General features: G+C 41.5%; 1 protein-coding gene across 2 annotated transcripts in view; it reads right to left on the bottom strand.

Moving 5' to 3' along the window:
• Nucleotides 1–20,360, bottom strand: part of LOC126278407 (sodium-coupled monocarboxylate transporter 1-like) — a 172,488-nt gene that overhangs the window by 36,592 nt on the left and 115,536 nt on the right. For both annotated transcript variants that reach the window (XM_049978511.1, XM_049978510.1), the window contains exons 11-12: nt 10,273–10,462; nt 5,517–5,603 (exon numbers count right to left, since the gene is read on the bottom strand). In XM_049978511.1, coding sequence (XP_049834468.1) covers nt 5,517–5,603; nt 10,273–10,462 — 277 coding nt within the window. The remainder of the gene's footprint in view (nt 1–5,516; nt 5,604–10,272; nt 10,463–20,360) is intronic.

The following is a 20,360-nucleotide window of genomic DNA, read 5'->3' as shown; positions in this document are numbered from 1 at the left end:
TCATGACCAATAGACTGTGGTAGGAGTCCACATATGCCCCTGGAAATGTCTTACAATTTAAAACCTGGTTTCTAAATCTCTGTCTTACCATTATATAATCTATCTGAAACCTTCTCTTATTACCAGGGTTGTTCCATGTATACAAGCTTCTTTCATTGATTCTTGAACCAAGTGTTTGCCATGATTATGTTATGTTCTGTGCAACATTCTACCAGGCGGCTTCCTCTTTCATTTCTTAGCCCCAATCCATATTCACCTACTACGTTTCCTTCTCTCCCTTTTCCTACTCTCGAATTCCAGTCACCCATGACTATTACATTTTCGTCTCCATTCACTACCTGAATAATTTATTTTATCTCATCATACATTTCATCAATATCAATATCAATGTCAATAATGCGTTCACTATGCTGTTTGTAGTAGCATAGCCGCATTCCTATTTTTTATTCATTATTAAACCTACGCCTGTATTACCCCTATTTGATTTTGTATTTATAACCCTTCATTCACCTGACCAAAAGTCTTGTTCCTCCTTCCACCGAACTTCACTAATTCCCACTATATCTAACTTTAACCTATCCCTTTCCCTTTTTAAATTTTCTAGCATACCTGCCCGATGAAGGGATCTGACATTCCACGCTCCGATCCGTAGAATGCCAGTTTTCTTTCTCCTGATAACGACATCCTCTTGAGTAGTCCCCGGCCGGAGATTCGAATGGGGGACTATTTTACCTCCGAAATATTTTACCCAAGAGGACGCCATCATCATTTAATCATACAGTAAAGCTGCATGCCCTCGAGAAAATTTACGGCTGTAGTTTCCCCCTGCTTGCAGCCGTTCCCAGTACCACAACAGCAAAGCCGTTTTGGTTAGTGTTATAGAGCCACATCAGTCAATCGTCCAGACTGTTGCCCCTGCAACTACTGAAAAGTAGGTGAAAAGATCTGCTACTCGTGTTTTACGATACTGACGACAAATCACTAGAAATATGTGATGCTAAAGGAACACCAATGGCACACGCCGCAAGAGAGCCGTTATGCATCACTGGGAGGTTTACTGATGCAAAGACCGGAGGGAGCGTGTTGCTTGCAATATATTACTTCCCCACAGCAATGCCTTCTGAAATGTCACAATGTGAAATTATGCTACACACCGGGTAGTGGCAGGCAGCTGTTAGGTATCTGATTTTTGGCTGCTTACTAGAGATTCTAACATGCATCTTATTAAAGAATTATTCTAGCCGTTCAAAGCCTGTCAAATGAGCACCCGGGAAATAGAGAATGAAATTATGCCACTGAAGATGGACATAATTATTCTGTCAGAATAAAATGGGACAAGGGAATGAGAAATCTGGAAATTTCATTCATTTTTGGTCTGGAGTTGATAAACATAAACAAGCAATTCTAATTAACAAAGCACTGAGCTCTTACTGTGCAGGACTATGCATTTTTATGTCACTATTACCATAACTTCTAGGTCCCTGGAGGGTGCTTGGTACAGATTTTAGAATTGGCAGTAGAAGAATTATCGCACAGTCTTCTTCAAATACATATTGCCTACGCTATCAAGTCACCTGAAGTACTAGCTACTCTTTGTGTTTTGATGTCCATGTTAGTACACATCGATCAAACGAATATCGCACTAGACTAACTTGGGGACACTCTATCCAATGACCACGTAAAATTTAGCTTTGAAATCATTTTGTTCATAACAGGAAACAAAACAAGGCTTTGCGTCTACATTGGGCATAGCATTAAAGATGTTATGAACAGTATTTTTTGGGTTACTACTGCAAAAACGAGTTTGCAAATATGAACCGAAGCAGCAGATAAAATGTACCAGATGAGGGTACTCTGATCACTACGATAGTATTAGTATTTCGTATATAAAGGAGCGAAAGTTATCCAGGAGTGAGGTGATCAGATATGGTGTAAACATAACACACTAAACAATTTAATCACATGCTGTCAAAAACGATTACACTATAAGTGGGACGTCTCCCAGATCTATATTTTAATAGAGACAGTCTAGGAACACTCTAAGATACATATGTATATATGCCACATGGATAAATCACGTATCAAAGTAATTATCTGGTCATTGGAATCTCTATGTCCTTTAGTACCTAGAGTTTCTTACACTTCAAATCTGCAACCAAAGTGTGTACTACAGAGGAAGGAAATGTACGTCAGGATGCTTGAATGTCATTAATGCTTCATTTCGGGAAATGTCACCAACAACAGACAAATCAAAAAAAATTATTATGAGTTTATTTTAAGACTGGTGGCTCGCTGCCTGCCTACACAGCAGAGTACTAGCTGTCGCTCATTGTGGTGGCCTTCATGCTGGCGCGAAGAGGAAAGAGGTCTTATCTGGCTATGCGATGGGTGGGGGGAACGGGGGCACGCAGTTAATTGTTTACACACGTATGAGCGCCACCGCTTACGATCTGGCCATCCAAATGGTTGCGCATTACCCATGGCTCTCACTCTCCAGTAGTGTAACTAAATTTGTAATAGGGGAACCACAGCTGCACCAGCGGTTTGAGGCAGTGCGATCTGGTGTGGACAAGTGGCACAGTGGCAGTACGTAGTTTTGGAGTGTACCGCAGAAGAGTTGTTTTTTTTTGCTGTTTTTAAGTAAAGTGCATATTTGTACCACACCTATCCTATCAGAGTGGTGGGCGTAACAGCACAAGTTAAGGAAATCAGCGTAATTTATCAATATCTTTTGTGTGTACATACCTGCCTCTAGAAACACTACTACTTGGGTTTTTCTGATTTCTAGCCGTTATTTACAAATGTACTATAATCTTATAAAGTCAGACTGCTCTTAGGTGTTCTGATAATGACGCACCAGTGTGTAAGCGACTGTTTAAAGACCCTAATAATCCACAGATAAGTTGCTTACAATGAAACATACACTCCTGGAAATTGAAATAAGAACACCGTGAATTCATTGTCCCAGGAAGGGGAAACTTTATTGACACATTCCTGGGATCAGATACATCACATGATCACACTGACAGAACACAGGCACATAGACACAGGCAACAGAGCATGCACAATGTCGGCACTAGTACAGTGTATATCCAGCTTTCGCAGCAATGCAAGCTGCTATTCTCCCATGGAGACGATCGTAGAGATGCTGGATGTAGTCCTGTGGAACGGCTTGCCATGCCATTTCCACCTGGCGCCTCAGTTGGACCAGCGTTCGTGCTGGACTTGCAGACCGCGTGAGCCGACGCTTCATCCAGTCCCAAACATGCTCAATGGGGGACAGATCCGAAGATCTCGCTGGCCAGGGTAGTTGACTTACACCTTCTAGAGCACGTTGGGTGGCACGGGATACATGCGGACGTGCATTGTCCTGTTGGAACAGCAAGTTCCCTTGCCGGTCTAGGAAAGGTAGAACGATGGGTTCGATGACGGTTTGGATGTACCGGGCACTATTCAGTGTCCCCTCGACGATCACCAGAGGTGTACGGCCAGTGTAGGAGATCGCTCCCCACACCATGATGCCTGGTGTTGGCCCTGTGTGCCTCGGTCGTATGCAGTCCTGATTGTGGCGCTCACCTGCACGGCGCCAAACACGCATAAGACCATCATTGGCACCAAGGCAGAAACGACTCTCATCGCTGAAGACGACACGTCTCCATTCGTCCCTCCATTCACGCCTGTCGCGACACCACTGGAGGTGGGCTGCACGATGTTGGGGCGTGAGCGGAAGACGGCCTAACGGTGTGCGGGACCGTAGCCCAGCTTCATGGAGACGGTTGCGAATGGTCCTCGCCGATACCCCAGGAGCAAGTGTCCCTAATTTGCTGGGAAGTGGCGGTGCTTTCCCCTACGGCACTGCGTAGGATCCTACGGTCTTGGCGTGCATCCGTGCGTCGCTGCGGTCCGGTCCCAGGTCGACGGGCACGTGCACCTTCCGCCGACCACTGGCGACAACATCGATGTACTGTGGAGACCTCACGCCCCACGTGTTGAGCAATTCGGCGGTACGTGCACCCGGCCTCCCGCATGCCCACTATACGCCCTCGCTCAAAGTCCGTCAACTGCACATACGGTTCACGTCCACGCTGTCGCGGCATGCTACCAGTGTTAAAGACTGCGATGGAGCTTCGTATGCCATGGCAAACTGGCTGACACTGACGGCGGCGGTGCACAAATGCTGCGCAGCTAGCGCCATTCGACGGCCAACACCGCGGTTCCTGGTGTGCCCGCTGTGCCGTGCGTGTGATCATTGCTTGTACAGCCCTCTCGCATTGTCCGGAGCAAGTATGGTGGGTCTGACACACCGGTGTCAATGTGTTCTTTTTTCCATTTCCAGGAGTTTATATTTGGTATGTAGGAGGAGTGTATTTTTGAATAATGCATTGTAGTTACTGTTACAACAATTACATGTGTATCTTCGCATGGAGAACTTGAAAAGTGAATATTTGGAATACTGGAAGAAAATCTTCAAAACTGAAACAAAATTGCCGTTAACAGTAAAATGTTGCCTGAAAATGGTAAAAGCAATGGAAGGTGGTATTAAACTGAGGTTGTCATTGTCAAAGAGCCTGGCAGCCATGTCATTGTATTTGGGTTATAAATTACAGTAACTAATATAAGAGACATAAATATAGAGGGAGCCATATTTTGACAGTGATCATTGAATGATATTAATTAAGATAAGTGGAATAACATACTGGGTCATTAATTTATAGTAATTAAGATAGGGGTGAAATAAATTTAAGCGATAAGCTAGCTGGGTAATAAATTATAGGTGACATATACTACTATATGTTATCCCATAGAATAACACCCACTTTGAATTTTCTGTTATTTTTACACCACCCAAATGACCTACAGGAGTGGCGACAAAGAGGATATAAAAGGATAGAGGGGGCAGGTTGCAACTCACAAGGCGTCAGATGTATAGAAATCTGGACATAAATAAATAAATGTTAAGAGCATTAGTGCACAGTTTATTTACATTAGCGTTATAAATTACACTTCTGTAAAGATAACTTAAGGGACCATGTGCAGGGTTTGTTACAGTAGGGCCAAGATTAACTGACGTCTTTATTTATAGAGAGGCCACAGCGAAGTAGGTGATTTGTTTACATTAGAGTCTTAAATTACACTAGCATAAACATAACAGTGATATAACTGTTTACAAAAGGAGGTAAAGCCCATTTGTCTCATCTACTTCTGAAGCAAGAAAATTGCACGCCATTGGGGTCATATTCCCACAGCACCACTATTGTTTTATGTTCCTAGTTGGCCAATATGAAGATAAAAAAAATCTGAACTTAGGTTATTTTCTGGAAAAACCACTTTGGGCAATACAAGTTTGCTTTCCATTGGGATTTGCCTATTTATGAATTGTGTTTTATATGGTTTCCATTACTTTACCGTATGACAGCATCTGGTAATGGTGACTACTTCAGTGAATCTGTGAGTTAGTTACATAAGCAAGTGATCTTATTTTGTAAGGTTCTACACCATCATACACCATCTCTTACCTTTGTGTTGATCCACGGGAAGAACATTCCAGCTGTAAACAAGGCCAAGGATGGTCCATTGGTCATTGAACTAAGAGACATGGACATCTGAAAGAGGAGTGCCCAAAAATAAGTCAAATGTATTACACGCAATATATATATATAGTTAATATGAAAATCAGCTTCATAAGTACATAAATCGTAAATTGTTTTAAAGACAGTGTTGAGACTCATATAACACTTTGGCTTCCTTGTTTTCCACTAAGAGTGTTTAACTTAGTCTCACTGTGTAAAAGTATTAAAACAATACCTGTGACATTCAAAAGTATGACTTACGTATTTAGATACGATCACCTCTTATACAGTGAACCAAAAATTATTGATATGGTACGTCTATCGACGGTTTTTTATTATAAGTGGACTGTTTATGAGTGTAGGTGAAATTGGAAACACATGTAGACATTTAAAGTTTAATGAACAGTTATGAAGAAAATACGAAGGAAGGAAACGTTTTGCACTGTATTTTAGGAGACATGCATCAGAATCATTCTTGATGATGTGTGATCTGAGGCTTTCCCGGGCTATATGCTGCTTCCATGCACTCGGGTGTACTGCCAGATCCGATCGTCGAAATTCCATCAAATTTCGGTGGACAACCAATCCGCCATTATAAGGTGATGCTAACAGAATAAATTGTGTGCTGCAGGCTCCAGATATTTGCACCTGCCGGTTCAGAGTTCAGTTCTCGTAAGTCCTGCATCGTACTTGGTTTTGGAGAACAAGCTCGGCTACAACGGTGGAGGGGAGAGTCTCAGTTGCCTTCCGCCCGCCGTCCCTATCGCTTCTCACGTCTGGGTGTCACGTTTTGTTTTGATGGAAGATGAAGGATGGAGAAACAGAGTAGTTTGGAGAGGCTTTTGAGAATGCTACTACAATAATGTCTCAATAAATAGGTTGCCACAACATTTACTAATCCAAATCTAAATGAGGAAGATCTTTTTTACCACAGTAAGTCATATATGGGAGCCAGTCTAAACTTACTAACCACAACAACGATCGCGGAATGTGTTTATAACATAGAGTAGTACAATATTTAAAAATTCCAGAATCTGTTTCGTTGTTTAATTCAGTTCAAACTGCCATTTCCTTAATCAAAATTAAACTTTACATCAATTTCTTATTAAAATGAAGCACACGTCATTAATAAGTGTTTGGATCATGGACAGCATAGCTAAACTGCTTTACATAGTTGAAATACGATAGCCGTCCATATTTCATTTCTTATTCCACTTGCTTATCGTATTCTCTGTGTTGATTGAGCCGATACCTTGAAATATGCTGGTTGGTATCGTGGGTGTGATAGTGAATGTGAACATCGAGCAGGTAACACCCATCTCATTCAGTTTTTTATCTAACAGTCTAGCAGTGTCTTTCCTTAATTAATGAATTGTACATATCCACAGAAGACATGGGTGGTCCACGGAAGGGACTGTCTGGAAGGTCATTTTCAGTCATCAGCCATGTCGATAGGGATGAGGCGACTTCTAAGTAGGGCACACCCCAGTGGACTGCAGTGACCCGAACACATCAGCAGGTAACCCCTGTCGGCAACGCCGCTTCGTCATTGTGGCGCCGGGCAGTTGCATGTGATACCAGGTCTCCAGAATTGCGAATTAACACGGCGGGAGGCACTTGGTAAAAACGGCAGTTTGTGAACAATGCTGTGCATTCAGTCAGTGCAAAGATAATTCTCTTACAAGCCGCTATTCATACTAAAAACAACCTCTTGGCAAGGTCTCCGAAGGAAACTCGAGGAAGCCCTCGTACCAAAATATAGTGATGTCGCCGATTCACGAGGGAAAGTTATGTGGCAGTTACTACTAAACATTTCTTTCTCCCTTTTTGTTGGGATGAACAGCGCCGGCCAGACGAAAAACCACACAAACAATCAGTTTCTCTCTCGCAAAGTGGTGAAGCACCTCAATGCGTAGCTTAAAAAATATTTTCTAGGTTGGATATTGAAGCTCAATTTGTAAGAGCCGTGCGGCGTAGCCGCGTGGTCTATGGCGTCTTGCACAGTCCACGCGGCTTGCCCCGTCGGGGGTTCGACTCCTCCCTCGGGCATGAGTGTGTGTGCCGTCCTTAGCGTAAGTTACTTTAAGTTAGATTAAGTAGTGTGTATGCTTAGAAACCGATGACCTCAGTAGTTTGTTCCCATAAGACCTTACCACAAATTTCCAAAAAATTTTCAGTTTCTAAGAATTTCATTGTTGGACACTCTTCGATCGGCTTTCCCATAAGTGGAGCAGAGTTTGCGCAGGCTTTTGTGCGACACTCTGAAGCAATATGTAACAAAAGGAGAGACTTGTTCAGGGAACGCAAAGTAGCACACTCGATCAGAAGCTGGAGATGAGAGGCGCAGCCTGACAGTCTGAGACAGGGGTTGTTGCTGCCAGCAGGCAGTAGGGGACACAGCTTTCATCGATTCTGGTGAGGATAGTTTGTAGCGCGGACTGTCACGGCAAGAGAATCCTTAGGTGTTTTCGATCCGTTTCTTTTAAACTTGATTAGTCAAGGTGACTTGATGATTGGTCTTCTGACCATGTTCTGCTCCATGAGTGAGTAGGTTACGTATTGGCAGCGTCAGTATTGGGAATATTCTGGGCCTTGCTGTTTCTATTAACTCTGTATCCAGTAAGATGCTGATCTGCAGTTATATAAATAAAGTCTCTTGGGGATCAAACACTGCAGATGTCAACTGTTCGCGAGAAATAATATGTGGATTCTGTTAGGATATCAAGATGTTCTGTACAGTGTTCAATAAGGGTGTATGTCTTCTGTTCAGCAGTAAGTTCTGTTGTGTGATTTTTTAGGATCTTTAGGTCCTGCCGTATCGTTTTATGGTGCTTTGCTGCCTTCTCCGGAATAATCAAGGTTCAAAAATATGTATCTTTTACTTGATGTATGTATAATACATATCCTTGAAACATTTATGTATTCAAATTAGAACAGTTTCTAATAATCCATTTCATGTTAAGTAAGGAGTAAATTAGTTTATGTATGATTGTGGATGTGACTGCTTGACAAAGAAGAGCCCTTAGAGATGAGGCGAATTACGAGGGAAGTCTAGAGCAGAGGAGGGTAGTGCCCTGACCTTGTCCAGCAGGTAGCCTCTGCCTTGTCACTGTGGTGTCGTGCCGTTAGAATTGCGAGATGCGTCCTGCAAGATGTTTATGGTCCCAAGTAGGCAAAAGCGTCATCAAATTATCCTACAAGTTGGAGGTAGCTCCCAAAGTGGTATCAGGACTACTTTATTCGACATTTTGGAACAGCAGTCTGTTGGCACAAAATAACATTCAGGCTGCTATGGAGACAAGTTTAATATCGTTGTTGTTAAACTTGTAGTCTTGGCGGTAACTAGATACAAAGCATTACGAGAGGGGGGCGGGGCATTTATGTGACAGGGAATATGACACATCACTGTATCTTGTCATTTTCTAAACCATTATGTTCCTGAAGGGTTTTGCACTCTAATTACCGTTGATACAATTCGTTGGGCAGCGTAAACAAGACATCAGTTGACGCTGAGGTAGGACAGTGAAATGACGTAAGTTTTGTCACCGTTTCTTGTAATTTTTCTATTGTGATTTGTAAGCGGTATGACTATCTGTGTAATCTGTTATTAAACGCCCGTATAGTAGGAAGAACATATATTTCTACACCCAGAGATAACTGAATAGACTGAATTTGATACTTATTTTTAACGTATTTAGCAAAGAAATGCGCAGTGGGATAATACGGCGGGAAACAGACAAGAATGTGACATAACACCACAGTATTTTATAGTATACTGTTGTTAATAAAGTAATAGATGTAGAGCCACAAACAGAGTAAAGCAATAGTGCACAATTCTGTCAGCTACACGGTACAACCAAGGGTTGAAAATTAACGAACAGACGATCAAAGAAAATAAGAAGATCCAAGCGCAACAAATAATTAGTAATAAGAGAGCAGATCCTGATAAGACAGAACTCACAAATCATAAGAGAAAATTTGAATTTTTTGCCATCTGAATCTCGATCAGAGGTACCCTTAATCATCTCACATGACGACAGTGACTAGATGATATTGATGCAGTTTCGAAACATTGATGGGACAGACTACATAATTATTTATGTGATTCATGTTTACCACAAACAGTAATTAAACTTGGTCAAGACAGGACTTAATGATTAGTTTTCATAGTATACACTGATATGTTCTATTTTTTAGATTATGCTTTACTGGAATTATGAAGTATGCTAAAATATTATGTTACAAAAGAAACCACATAAGGCAAAAAATTTAACATCTCACAATGCCATGTCTGAGGTAAATGGCGGAATGCAAAAATTAGTATAGATGTGGTGTCGTATAAAAATGAGTCATTCAGTAATCATACTATCATAGCACTGAGTTATGGATAAGTGGATGAAAGCTTAGGGGAAAATTCCATGATTTTAAGAATACAATGAGTAGTTAAAATTCCCTAAATTACACCAAATTCCAACCATTCTCCCTCCATGACTCAGTTTACCAACTACTACCAACTTCTGCCAATTCAGAACTAAGCAGCCCAACGTTGCGAAAAAGTTCATCAAATTTGAATGTACCTATAAGTTATAGACTTATTACGTTATAATTCATGTTTTCATTGTGTATAAAGTTTAATATTATTATGCGCATATATACTTATTCTATGTTAATCATTATTGACTCTGGAAACTAGACAAGTTACCTGTAGAACAGCAGAGCCAAGCTTGTCCACCACGAAGACCAGCGCCGTGCAGATGGATCCCAAGACCACCACCACGGCCTTCATCAGGATGTCGGCCTGGCGCTCAGACAGCTGCCGTCGCGGGAAGAACGTTTTAAAGAAGTCCTCAAACACTACGGCCGCCATCGAGTTGAGCGCCGTAGACATTGAGCTGTGCAGCAAAAACAGACAGGCTGACGTGAGAGGTCTCTGATGCACAACGTGGCTTCTTATTTTGTCACGACGACAAGAAAATGAGCTGCTCATTAGTGTTGTTGTTATATGGCATATATTTTTTTCTTGGGTTCTCCTTCATTTTGGTTCTATTCCATTTTACAAAAGATGTCTGAAGTTTGGCCTGATTAACGAGAAAGAGCGCCCTCGGGCCTTCAAAATCGTAAAATCCAGAGAGGAAGCAAACCCATCACCTTCGCAACATATTACTTAAGCGTAACAAATGCATTCGTTATTTAATGTAGGTATGTCGTTTACGTCCGTCTCAAGTGAAAACGTTCTCGGTTATCACATCACGTTGTTCGAATGATGTGGCAGGCCAATGACCTCAATACAGTTGTGCGACTGGATTCGTGATTTCCTGTCAGGAAGGTCGCAGTTCGTAGTAATAGACGGCAAATCATCGAGTAAAACTGAAGTGATATCAGGTGTTCCCCAGGGAAGCGTCCTGGGACCTCTACTGTTCCTGATCTATATAAATGACCTGGGTGACAATCTGAGCAGTTCTCTTAGGTTGTTCGCAGATGATGCTGTAATTTACCGTCTAGTAAGGTCATCCGAAGACCAGTATCAGCTGCAAAGCGATTTAGAAAAGATTGCTGTATGGTGTGTCAGGTGGCAGTTGACGCTAAATAACGAAAAGTGTGAGATGATCCACATGAGTTCCAAAAGAAATCCGTTGGAATTCGATTACTCGATAAATAGTACAATTCTCAAGGCTGTCAATTCAACTAAGTACCTGGGTGTTAAAATTACAAACAACTTCAGTTGGAAGGACCACATAGATAATATTGTCGGGAAGGCGAGCCAAAGGTTGCGTTTCATTGGCAGGACACTTAGAAGATGCAACAAGTCCACTAAAGAGACAGCTTACACTACACTCGTTCGTCCTCTGTTAGAATATTGCTGCGCGGTGTGGGATCCTTACCAGGTGGGATTGACGGAGGACATCGAGAGGGTGCAAAGAAGGGCAGCTCGTTTTGTATTATCGCGTTATAGGGGAGAGAGTGTGGCAGATATGATACACGAGTTGGGATGGAAGTCATTACAGCATAGACGTTTTTCGTCGCGGCGAGACCTTTTTACGAAATTTCAGTCACCAACTTTCTCTTCCGAATGCGAAAATATTTTGTTGAGCCCAACCTACATAGGTAGGAATGATCATCAAAATAAAATAAGAGAAATCAGAGCTCGAACAGAAAGGTTTAGGTGTTCGTTTTTCCCGCTCGCTGTTCGGGAGTGGAATAGTAGAGAGATAGTATGATTGTGGTTCGATGAACCCTCTGCCAAGCACTTAAATGTGAATTGCAGAGTAGTCATGTAGATGTAGATGTAGATGTAGAGAGCTGGCGGTGCGAGCGAGCTGACAAGCTCCTTTTGACAACCTAACCTGGACCATTCCCACAAGTCATACCAGATACACTGTCTTGAGTTCGTTTATGGGAGATAATCTCTTATAAGAGGAGGATTTGGCAAGAGATTCACGGATTTCGATCAAATTAAAAAAAAAATGTGTGTGAAATCTTATGGGACTTAGCTGCTAAGGTCATCAGTCCCAAAGCTTACACACTACTTAACCTAAATTATCCTAAGGACAAACACACACACCCATGCCTGAGGTAGGACTCGAACCTCCGCCGGGACCAGCCGCACAGTCCATGACTGCAGCGCCTAAGACCGCTCGTTCGATCAAGTTTTGCAGGGGCGATCTATACTGAAAATAAAGAGACCCGTCTTTCGGCTTTTTACAAGATACTACTTAGTTTTTGAAAAAATCGAGTTCATAGTTCATGGTCGAAAATCGTATTTTCAACGGTATACATCGAACGTCATCTAAAACCAAACATTTTCATTGATACAACATAGGGTCAAAAGTTAATAATGTTCAAGTTATTAACGTTTTCGTGGTTTTCATGCTGTGGCTAGAGTATCCGTCTCTCTATGCGTCTAGAAGAGTGAAGCCGGCGGTCGAGCAGTGGAGGCCTTGGACTACCGAACCGCTGGTCCGTGTTCGATTCTTGGTCGTGGCTTTTTTTCATTCGATCTTTTTTCAATGTATCTGATCATATGAGTACCTTTCTCTGTTTTTTTAATTAAAACATACAGAGTTGTGATTAATAATCAAATAAGTATACTAATGTGCTGATAGTTATTTTCTTCCTGATACAACACGCGCTACAATATGACTTTGGTAGATGATGATGCTCAGCCGATTTGCACCGTTAATGTGACACCACTGAAAGGTACCTCTTTTTGTAAACCGTGTGACGTTTACATCTTGAGACAGGTAAAGAACTTCACCACACGACTTCAGAATCATGCGAAATCACTGTAGAGCAGAGAATTACAAGACAGAGAGGATTCTATCAAAATTCATACGTTCGTCCATAACCAAATGTCCGCGCCTGTCTTTCAAGATGTGCTTTTATGCGTTTGGCTTGCATAGAAATTGGTATCGGACAACTTTGTTTTTAACAATGTGAATCAGATATGTTTTCCACGAACAATGTACCAGAAAGCATTTCAGTGAGGGCAGACTTCATACGTCTGTTGGGCATGGTACGGAAAACATTTATGTTTTGCCTGTTGCTATGATCAGCTTCACTCCACTGATTGCGAGGACGCGCACAAATAGACGATAAGTTACAATTACCCAATGATATACTTTATATGTACTTTTGTACCATGTATACATGTAGTTATGTGAATATTAATCACAGTTCACGATGTTTTACTTCGAAAAAAGGCAAAGAAAAGTATTCCTATTATCAGAATATTGTCAGACACATCTAACAAAATACCAAATGAAAGAAAGAATACCATTAAAAATTTACCACAGACCAGCAGTTTGGCTGTCTAACGCTTCGATCGCTAGACCGCCAACGTCGCTCTGCTGACAGCGTAGAATGAAGGGCAGCCGAGCTACAGCATAAAACACAGAAAAGCAGCTTATTAAATACGGTTTTCCGTCGTCAACATTAACCCATATTTCTTTTAAGAAACTAGGGACTGTCTAGCAAAGTGCCGAAAAACGTATGTCTATTTTCATTATAGATCGTCCATCGTCCTTGCAAAACATGAATAAAATCGGAGCCCACAAGTCAGATCCTTTTCTTGTTAGCTCGAGTGCTAGCCAGTTAATATAACTTGAAACCAACGGCCACTGGAGGTTCGTAAGTGAAAAGAAACGAATTTTGCTTAAAAGCTTGACGTCATAGCACATGCTAATCCTCTATCATTAACGTTAAAGACTGTAGTTAGGTTTTGATCAATCAAAGCCTGAAAATACGGGCAAGATTCTTGCATGAAATGGACCACAAATTACTTATGAAGGAGAGAAGACCTTCTGAGCGGGCACAGGCTAACGTGAAGATGCAAGAGTGCGACGAATGTGACATTCAGTCATTTAATAAGTCATCTACTTGTGTACTTTCAGTGTATATTTTATAAACAAAAGTATCTGAAAGTGAAAGAAAACTATGCTACTCATGCAACGCAGGCATTTTATACATATGTCAAACACTGTATTTACTAATGAAATTAGCAGATAGATGTTGTATATTGAACTCTTGCTGAATTTTATTTTCAGTCCTATGTTAAAGCTTAGTGTTTGACAAAATAACATCAAATAGGGGCACTTCTGGAATTGCGTGTGTTTCGACTGAAAATTTTTGCAAAAATTCCCTTTGTAGTTACCTTCTAGGCATTAAATATACGAAATATACGAAATAATTCTCAACGGCGTTTTTGTCGAAGAGATTACCTTAGAAACACAGGTGCCACTCTGTAGCAGTCTTGACAATAAATTCAAACCACTTGGTTTGGAATTGCTTTCAATAAGGACCAGCCAACTTTGAAGACTAAGGAACATTTGATTTAAATCTATTTGCTTCAATTTCTATATTTTGATAAAGATACTTCGAGAAGCACAGTCTTATGGTGTATGTTTCCCTGCTCCAGAGGCTTTTTTTAAATTTATTTCTTGTAAATGTTTATCTTTCGTGATGAGTTTATATTTTCATGACACGAAGAAAATGCAGTTAGTGACATTTGAATTTTCTTTATAACTACGTAAGTAGAAACATGATTCTGTGGCTATTCTGAGTCCATGGTATTTGGATTTTAGTATTGTTTTGAAATAATTATACATATCAAATTGTCGTTCATGGTGTCTAGTGTGGTTTTACAGTAACGGCTAAACTGTTTATGGTACACATCTGATATTCTGCCCCAATTAGTCTTCTCGATGAAAGCTCAGAATAAAATGATAAATGTTTATGGTAGACATCTCTTACTCTTTACTTATTAGTCTTCTCAATGAATCTTCCAACTATTCAAAGCATTGAACCTGGGATGGAGGGGGGGGGGGGGGGGGGAGCATCAGATCCCAGACATTATCAGAAAGGGCTTGAACATTTTGTTCCTGCTAAAGTTGAGACTACTTTTGACCATACCTGACTTGAATAGAGAGTTCCTTAATAGAAGTTCTTCGCTGTAACATAAAACTAAAGGCATCATTAGTGCTCTACACAGAGATATTAAAATGACAGCAACAAGAATAATAAATTATTTCCAAACCATAAGAAACAGCAGCAGTGAGTGCTACGACCTGTATCTGAGTATCGTCACAAGTAGCGAGAGCATAAAATGTGACTTTATCAAAGTACATGAATGTTTAAAAGATAATGTGATTTTCTCATGATATGTGTGTCATAGAAGTTGTTAAGAGTAGCTTTATATTTTATGTTATCATAGTTAATACAGTAGCATTAATTATTAAGTTGAAAGTAGAAGTTATTGGTTAATCAGCTAATTTTGTGCAATATTTTATAGAGGAAAATAAACAAGTTTTATCCGATGTTCCCCACTTCAAAAGTAGGGGCTGAGGTACCGATACCCCTCTTCTGTTGAGCCCAAATTGCACACAACTAATTTTTTGTGTCATGGAACCAAAGTAGAGGGGGAAAAAATAATTCAAAATCGAAAAATAAGAACGGCCGTTGTGCTCATGTCACGTGTAGAGGGATCATGTGAACGTTACCAATCGGTGTAAAAATTTTGGGCAGCTTATCGATGAATCAAGAGTGGAACGCAAGTGAAGAAGCCGAAGAACAATGTCATTAGAAAGTCTGATCCATTTATATATCTCAGGCCAAATGAGTTCTAAAGGTGTTATCTGCGACAATTCACTAGCAATAACTTAAGAAGTGAAAACGTTATTGCGTAATCCTGCAACAGAGGCAACAGTTACGCATGCAAGTAATTATATTCTAAAGGACATCACCCAAGTCTGCCTTTGCATGTATTTTTGGAGAAGCAAAGTTCAAATTTTGGTCTAGCCACCATGACACTCCTGAATCACGTCTGTCCCTTCATTCCACGTGCTAAAACGAGGCGATGGTTGGTTTTCTCTCCCATCCTTACCCAATTGAGCTTGTAGGAAAGTTAGTCATAAAGATTTAATTATAACCTCTAAAACATATAATTGAGTGGTTAATTCTTTGTTCGGTTGTAGGTACATGTCTGTAGTCGTGGTATTCACTCAAATTTCTGTCCACAGTACCGTAGTAATCTGGCAGAGGAGACGAAGTGGCCCAATTCATTGATATACTGGAGTACCATGTACTCATTCGTTTTCCACAATTCAATTAATACGGATTTGATGGAAGTGTCCTACATCATAGGAAACCTTAGTGAGGTGGCGTAGAAGCTTCAAGTGTGGTGAAAGTCTGTATGACGAAATACGTAGCGGCGGACCACCTCTCTGAAGAACCGGTAGTCGCAAGAGATGCGAAGGTTCTAGTGCTCGTAGTTAGGCGATAGTGGAAAAAGTGAAAACCAGTCACGGAGGAGTTTTCAAAATCTTGCACTAATCTTTGAACATGACAATTATCGCCGCCCATTGGGTTCCGTAGCTAATCACCCTCATTCGAAAACTCTACCGAACATAAGCAGTACCGGAAATATTACAACTGCGGTTGACCAACCCAGATGACATCTTTACCCTCCTACTGACGGTGGACCAGCGTTTGATGTACCACTATGATCCCGATAGAAAAGAGGAAAGCGAGCAGTGGAAACACGTGGATTCACCACTGCCGAAAAAGGTGCGAAAGCCCGAGTATCTACGTGGGAAGCTAAGCTAACTGCACTAGACCTCGTCATAACTCAGACACATCCTTAAGACCCAGTTTGGGTAAAAATGATCGTAAAGGAATTAAAACGCTATGAGAGTTACGGCCCTAGCAGTGAACTTTAAGTTGGGGAATGACAATTTCATTAATCAATTAATGAATAATGGTGTGGCTATCTACGTTAATTGAAAAGCTAGTTAAATGAACTAATTGGTTTATTACAAAATGTGCACCAAATTACAAAATTTACAATCTTAATAACATTCGAGTGACGTCGATCTACAAAATCAAACATATTAAATCATTATTGAAGCTAACGATTGACAAAGTAATTGGAGGGGTCTGGAATCTTATTGCTCGTTACGCTGTGGGCATTATTGATGCTCGCTACACATTGAATACGGTTGTTGAAAGACGGCTATAAAATGTTATAAGCGAGCCAATGGACCTGAGTCTGTGCTGATAGATTGAAATTTTTCTGATGAAACTTTAAGTATCGACTTCCCAACCTGCCAAACCTTTCACTCCTGCGCAGCCTCATATTAATCGCCTTACGAGCACAGCACTGATGGAGACTGCAGTTGAAACAACAGCCAGTGCAGCCCAAGTCGGACTATTCTGCCCCAGCAATGAAGACGAAGCACTCTCCATCAGATCTGGAGATGAAGTCATTTCTGGCCCAGTGTCGAAGTCTTTTTCCTCATATGTCAAGACTGTAAGGCGCTCCCTCCCGCCAAAAACTACGAGAGTCCATCTCTTGTAAGCTAAAGGTGCTCATTAATGGTATGACTGTCTACCGTTAAACAAACTTCCCTCTATAAATGTAAGATCTTGAGTGCCAATCAAAGCCCCTCTTCCTGTCTTTCCGAAACTGTGTTTGCTACCTTATGTCTATCTGACGCCAGAGAGCTATTGATTAAACGTGGTCTACTGTTAAAAACAGCTAATGAAAGGCTGCGAGAAAGAAGTAGGACAGGATGTAAGGCTATTTCCCCGCTCCCTCTCTTCCACTCCAAACGAGCAACTTCTGTGGGCTTTCAAATAACTTCCGGGAATTCAGCCAGGTAACACTTTCAGCGACCACCGATATTTCAGCAGGAGAACACCCAGCCATTTTCAAGGCATACTGAAACGGACAGAAAACCTCGGTTCTCGGACTGAAGCAGGAAACACACACACACACACACACACACACACACACATACATACACACACACACACACACACACACACTGAACACTAGCGCCACCAAAGATGACCAAAGTCAGAGGTATTGATAGTGAGACTACGAATTCGCAGGTGAGGTAGCATTGAGTCTGACCATCTGTGTTTTGACAAGGGAGAGAGCCGGATTCCAAACAGAGTTTAAACAGAAACCTCCATCCCCGTTAACGAGGTTGCACGCTAATTTAATCTCAACTGCCTCCTTAATAACACTGTCCCAATAGCTGGACGTGCATGCCAATATCTCGGTGTTATTATATAACGTGGAGTGACCATTATCCAAGCAATGTTCCACAGTAGCAGATCTACTTGGCTGCTGTAATCCTGTGTGCCGTTTATGATCAGTACATCGGTCCTTCACGGTCCTGGTAGTTTGACCAATATAAGCAATGCCGCAGCTACAAGTAATACGATATACACCTGCCTTACGCAGACCAAGATCATCCTTAACGGAAATCAAAAGCGCTCTAATTTTAGATGGAGGTCGGAAAACACATTTCACATTTAATTTCCGTAAAATACGACCGATCTTGTTGTACGTGTTTCCTACGTAAGGCAAAAAGGCAATAGACTTAGGTGTTGACTCAGAATTATGTACAGCCGGTCGATAGCGCAATGCACGTTCAATCTGTCTATCACTATAACCATTTTGACGAAATTTACCCGTTTTCCCTTTTGATGAATATTGCGTGTTCTCGCCTCTTCCAATGCTGGACGCCAAGCTGGCGCGTCGTGCTAGAACCTAGAACTTTTGCACTGCTGGAGAATGGCGGAAGTAGCCAGCGTTCACTGCACTGCAAAGCAGCTAATTCCATAGTGGCAAACCTGTCCTCAACACACAGCGCAAGGCGTGAAGTGTCCTCCGTAGGGGGTAGCCAAGTAAACAGTTCAGGTATAAACAAGTAATTTTATTTGAATAGAGAGCAACGCAGTTCAACTTAGTAATGAAAAATCTTGGGATTCATGAAACAAACTGAATTCGTTTCGTTAAGCACAGTTTCTCAAACTACAGAAGGAGAAAATAAAATTTTTACGATTCTTAACTCTCTTAGTGTGATAATGAGGAAAACAAAGTGCTGTACTAAGCCTTCACCCTAAAAGATAGAAAAACGACTCTGATCATGAGTTCTTAACATACTTTAGATAAACACTGTCGGAGTAACATTCTTCTGTCTCCTTGAACAATAAGCCTGTTCAAAGTTCACTATACATTTAGGATAATTACAAGGTCCCACATAAATTCTAAATCAGACAACACTATCCGGTAGTGAATAGTTGGAGTCTAAGTTCAAAATAACAATGTTCTATGTCCGGCGAGGCCAAACAACAGGCACACACGCAGAAATATTACGAAATCAAGAATCAGTCTGCCTGTCGGGGCAGCGTCTCCTGCAAAGAGGCCATGCTGAAGGATTCAGAGAAACGAGGCTAGCTAGAAGGGCGATTGCAGCGTAGTGACGACCCCGGAGTGGGCTCCTGATTTTGAAAAATGTAGTAAGCATTCGGCGCCCGGCCCACGCAGCGAGTTCCCGCAGAACTCGTGCACCACCCTAAGTACAGCTGTCGGTGCCAGGATACATTCAGTCATGCTTCCTGTGACGTGGCCAGCGTAAAAAAAAAAAAGGTCCGTGGCGCCAGCGACCTCTACTAGCGCTTTACTTGCCGTCTTGTGCTCGACTGTGCCGCGACAGCCTTCTGACATCTTCTGCAGGGTAGCAGGCTGCCTGCTTAACTGGAATGTTGTTTGGGTTGCAGGCTTCGTAGGCGCAAGGCCTACCCATAACAAGCACTGCACTAGCCTCTAAAGCGAAAGAATGCCCCATACTAGGTTTTACTGTGTAAATTAAATTAAAATTAGAGCGCTCAATCACTGTACTGTGAGTAAACTATTTCTCTCTCATTTAAAAACAACGTCTATGTATCCTACTGCTTACTGGTTTCGCTATGAATCTGCATAATTACAAATATTTTATGAAATGAGACAGGACAGACGGCTTGCCGCCTTCCAAAAGTGAAGACTTAACGATCGTCAAGGAAGGTGATGACGAGTCTTTTTTGAGACTGGTGTGGTATGGTGCTAACAGATTACACTCGTACGGACGAACTGTCAAAACCATACTACCGAACACTTCCGGTGAAAAGACTGGAGGCATTCCAGACAAAACGCGCGGGAAGCTGTACAAGGGATTTTGTTCCTCTACAACGCCCAAGTTCATTCTGCACAGCACAAAGCCATACATACTACCTCTTTGGGCTATGAAATGCCCCCCTATTCATCTCATTATACTGATTTGGCCCTCCCAGAACTCTTCTTCTTTCTTCTTATGAAAAAATATTGCAGGAAAGAAATTTCCAGAACGACGAAATGGTGATTTTGCTAAACAGCCAAAATGCATACCTCTGAAAACAAAGCCTTCACCAAATCATCGATGGCTGGCAAAAATGGCACACTGAATGTTAATATGCAGAGAATAATTT

The sequence above is a fragment of the Schistocerca gregaria genome, chromosome 6 (assembly GCF_023897955.1).
Source record: "Schistocerca gregaria isolate iqSchGreg1 chromosome 6, iqSchGreg1.2, whole genome shotgun sequence".
NCBI lineage: Eukaryota > Metazoa > Arthropoda > Insecta > Orthoptera > Acrididae > Schistocerca > Schistocerca gregaria.
The sequence above is the reverse complement of the archived record's forward strand: the minus strand, read 5'-3'. Positions and strand labels throughout refer to the sequence as shown.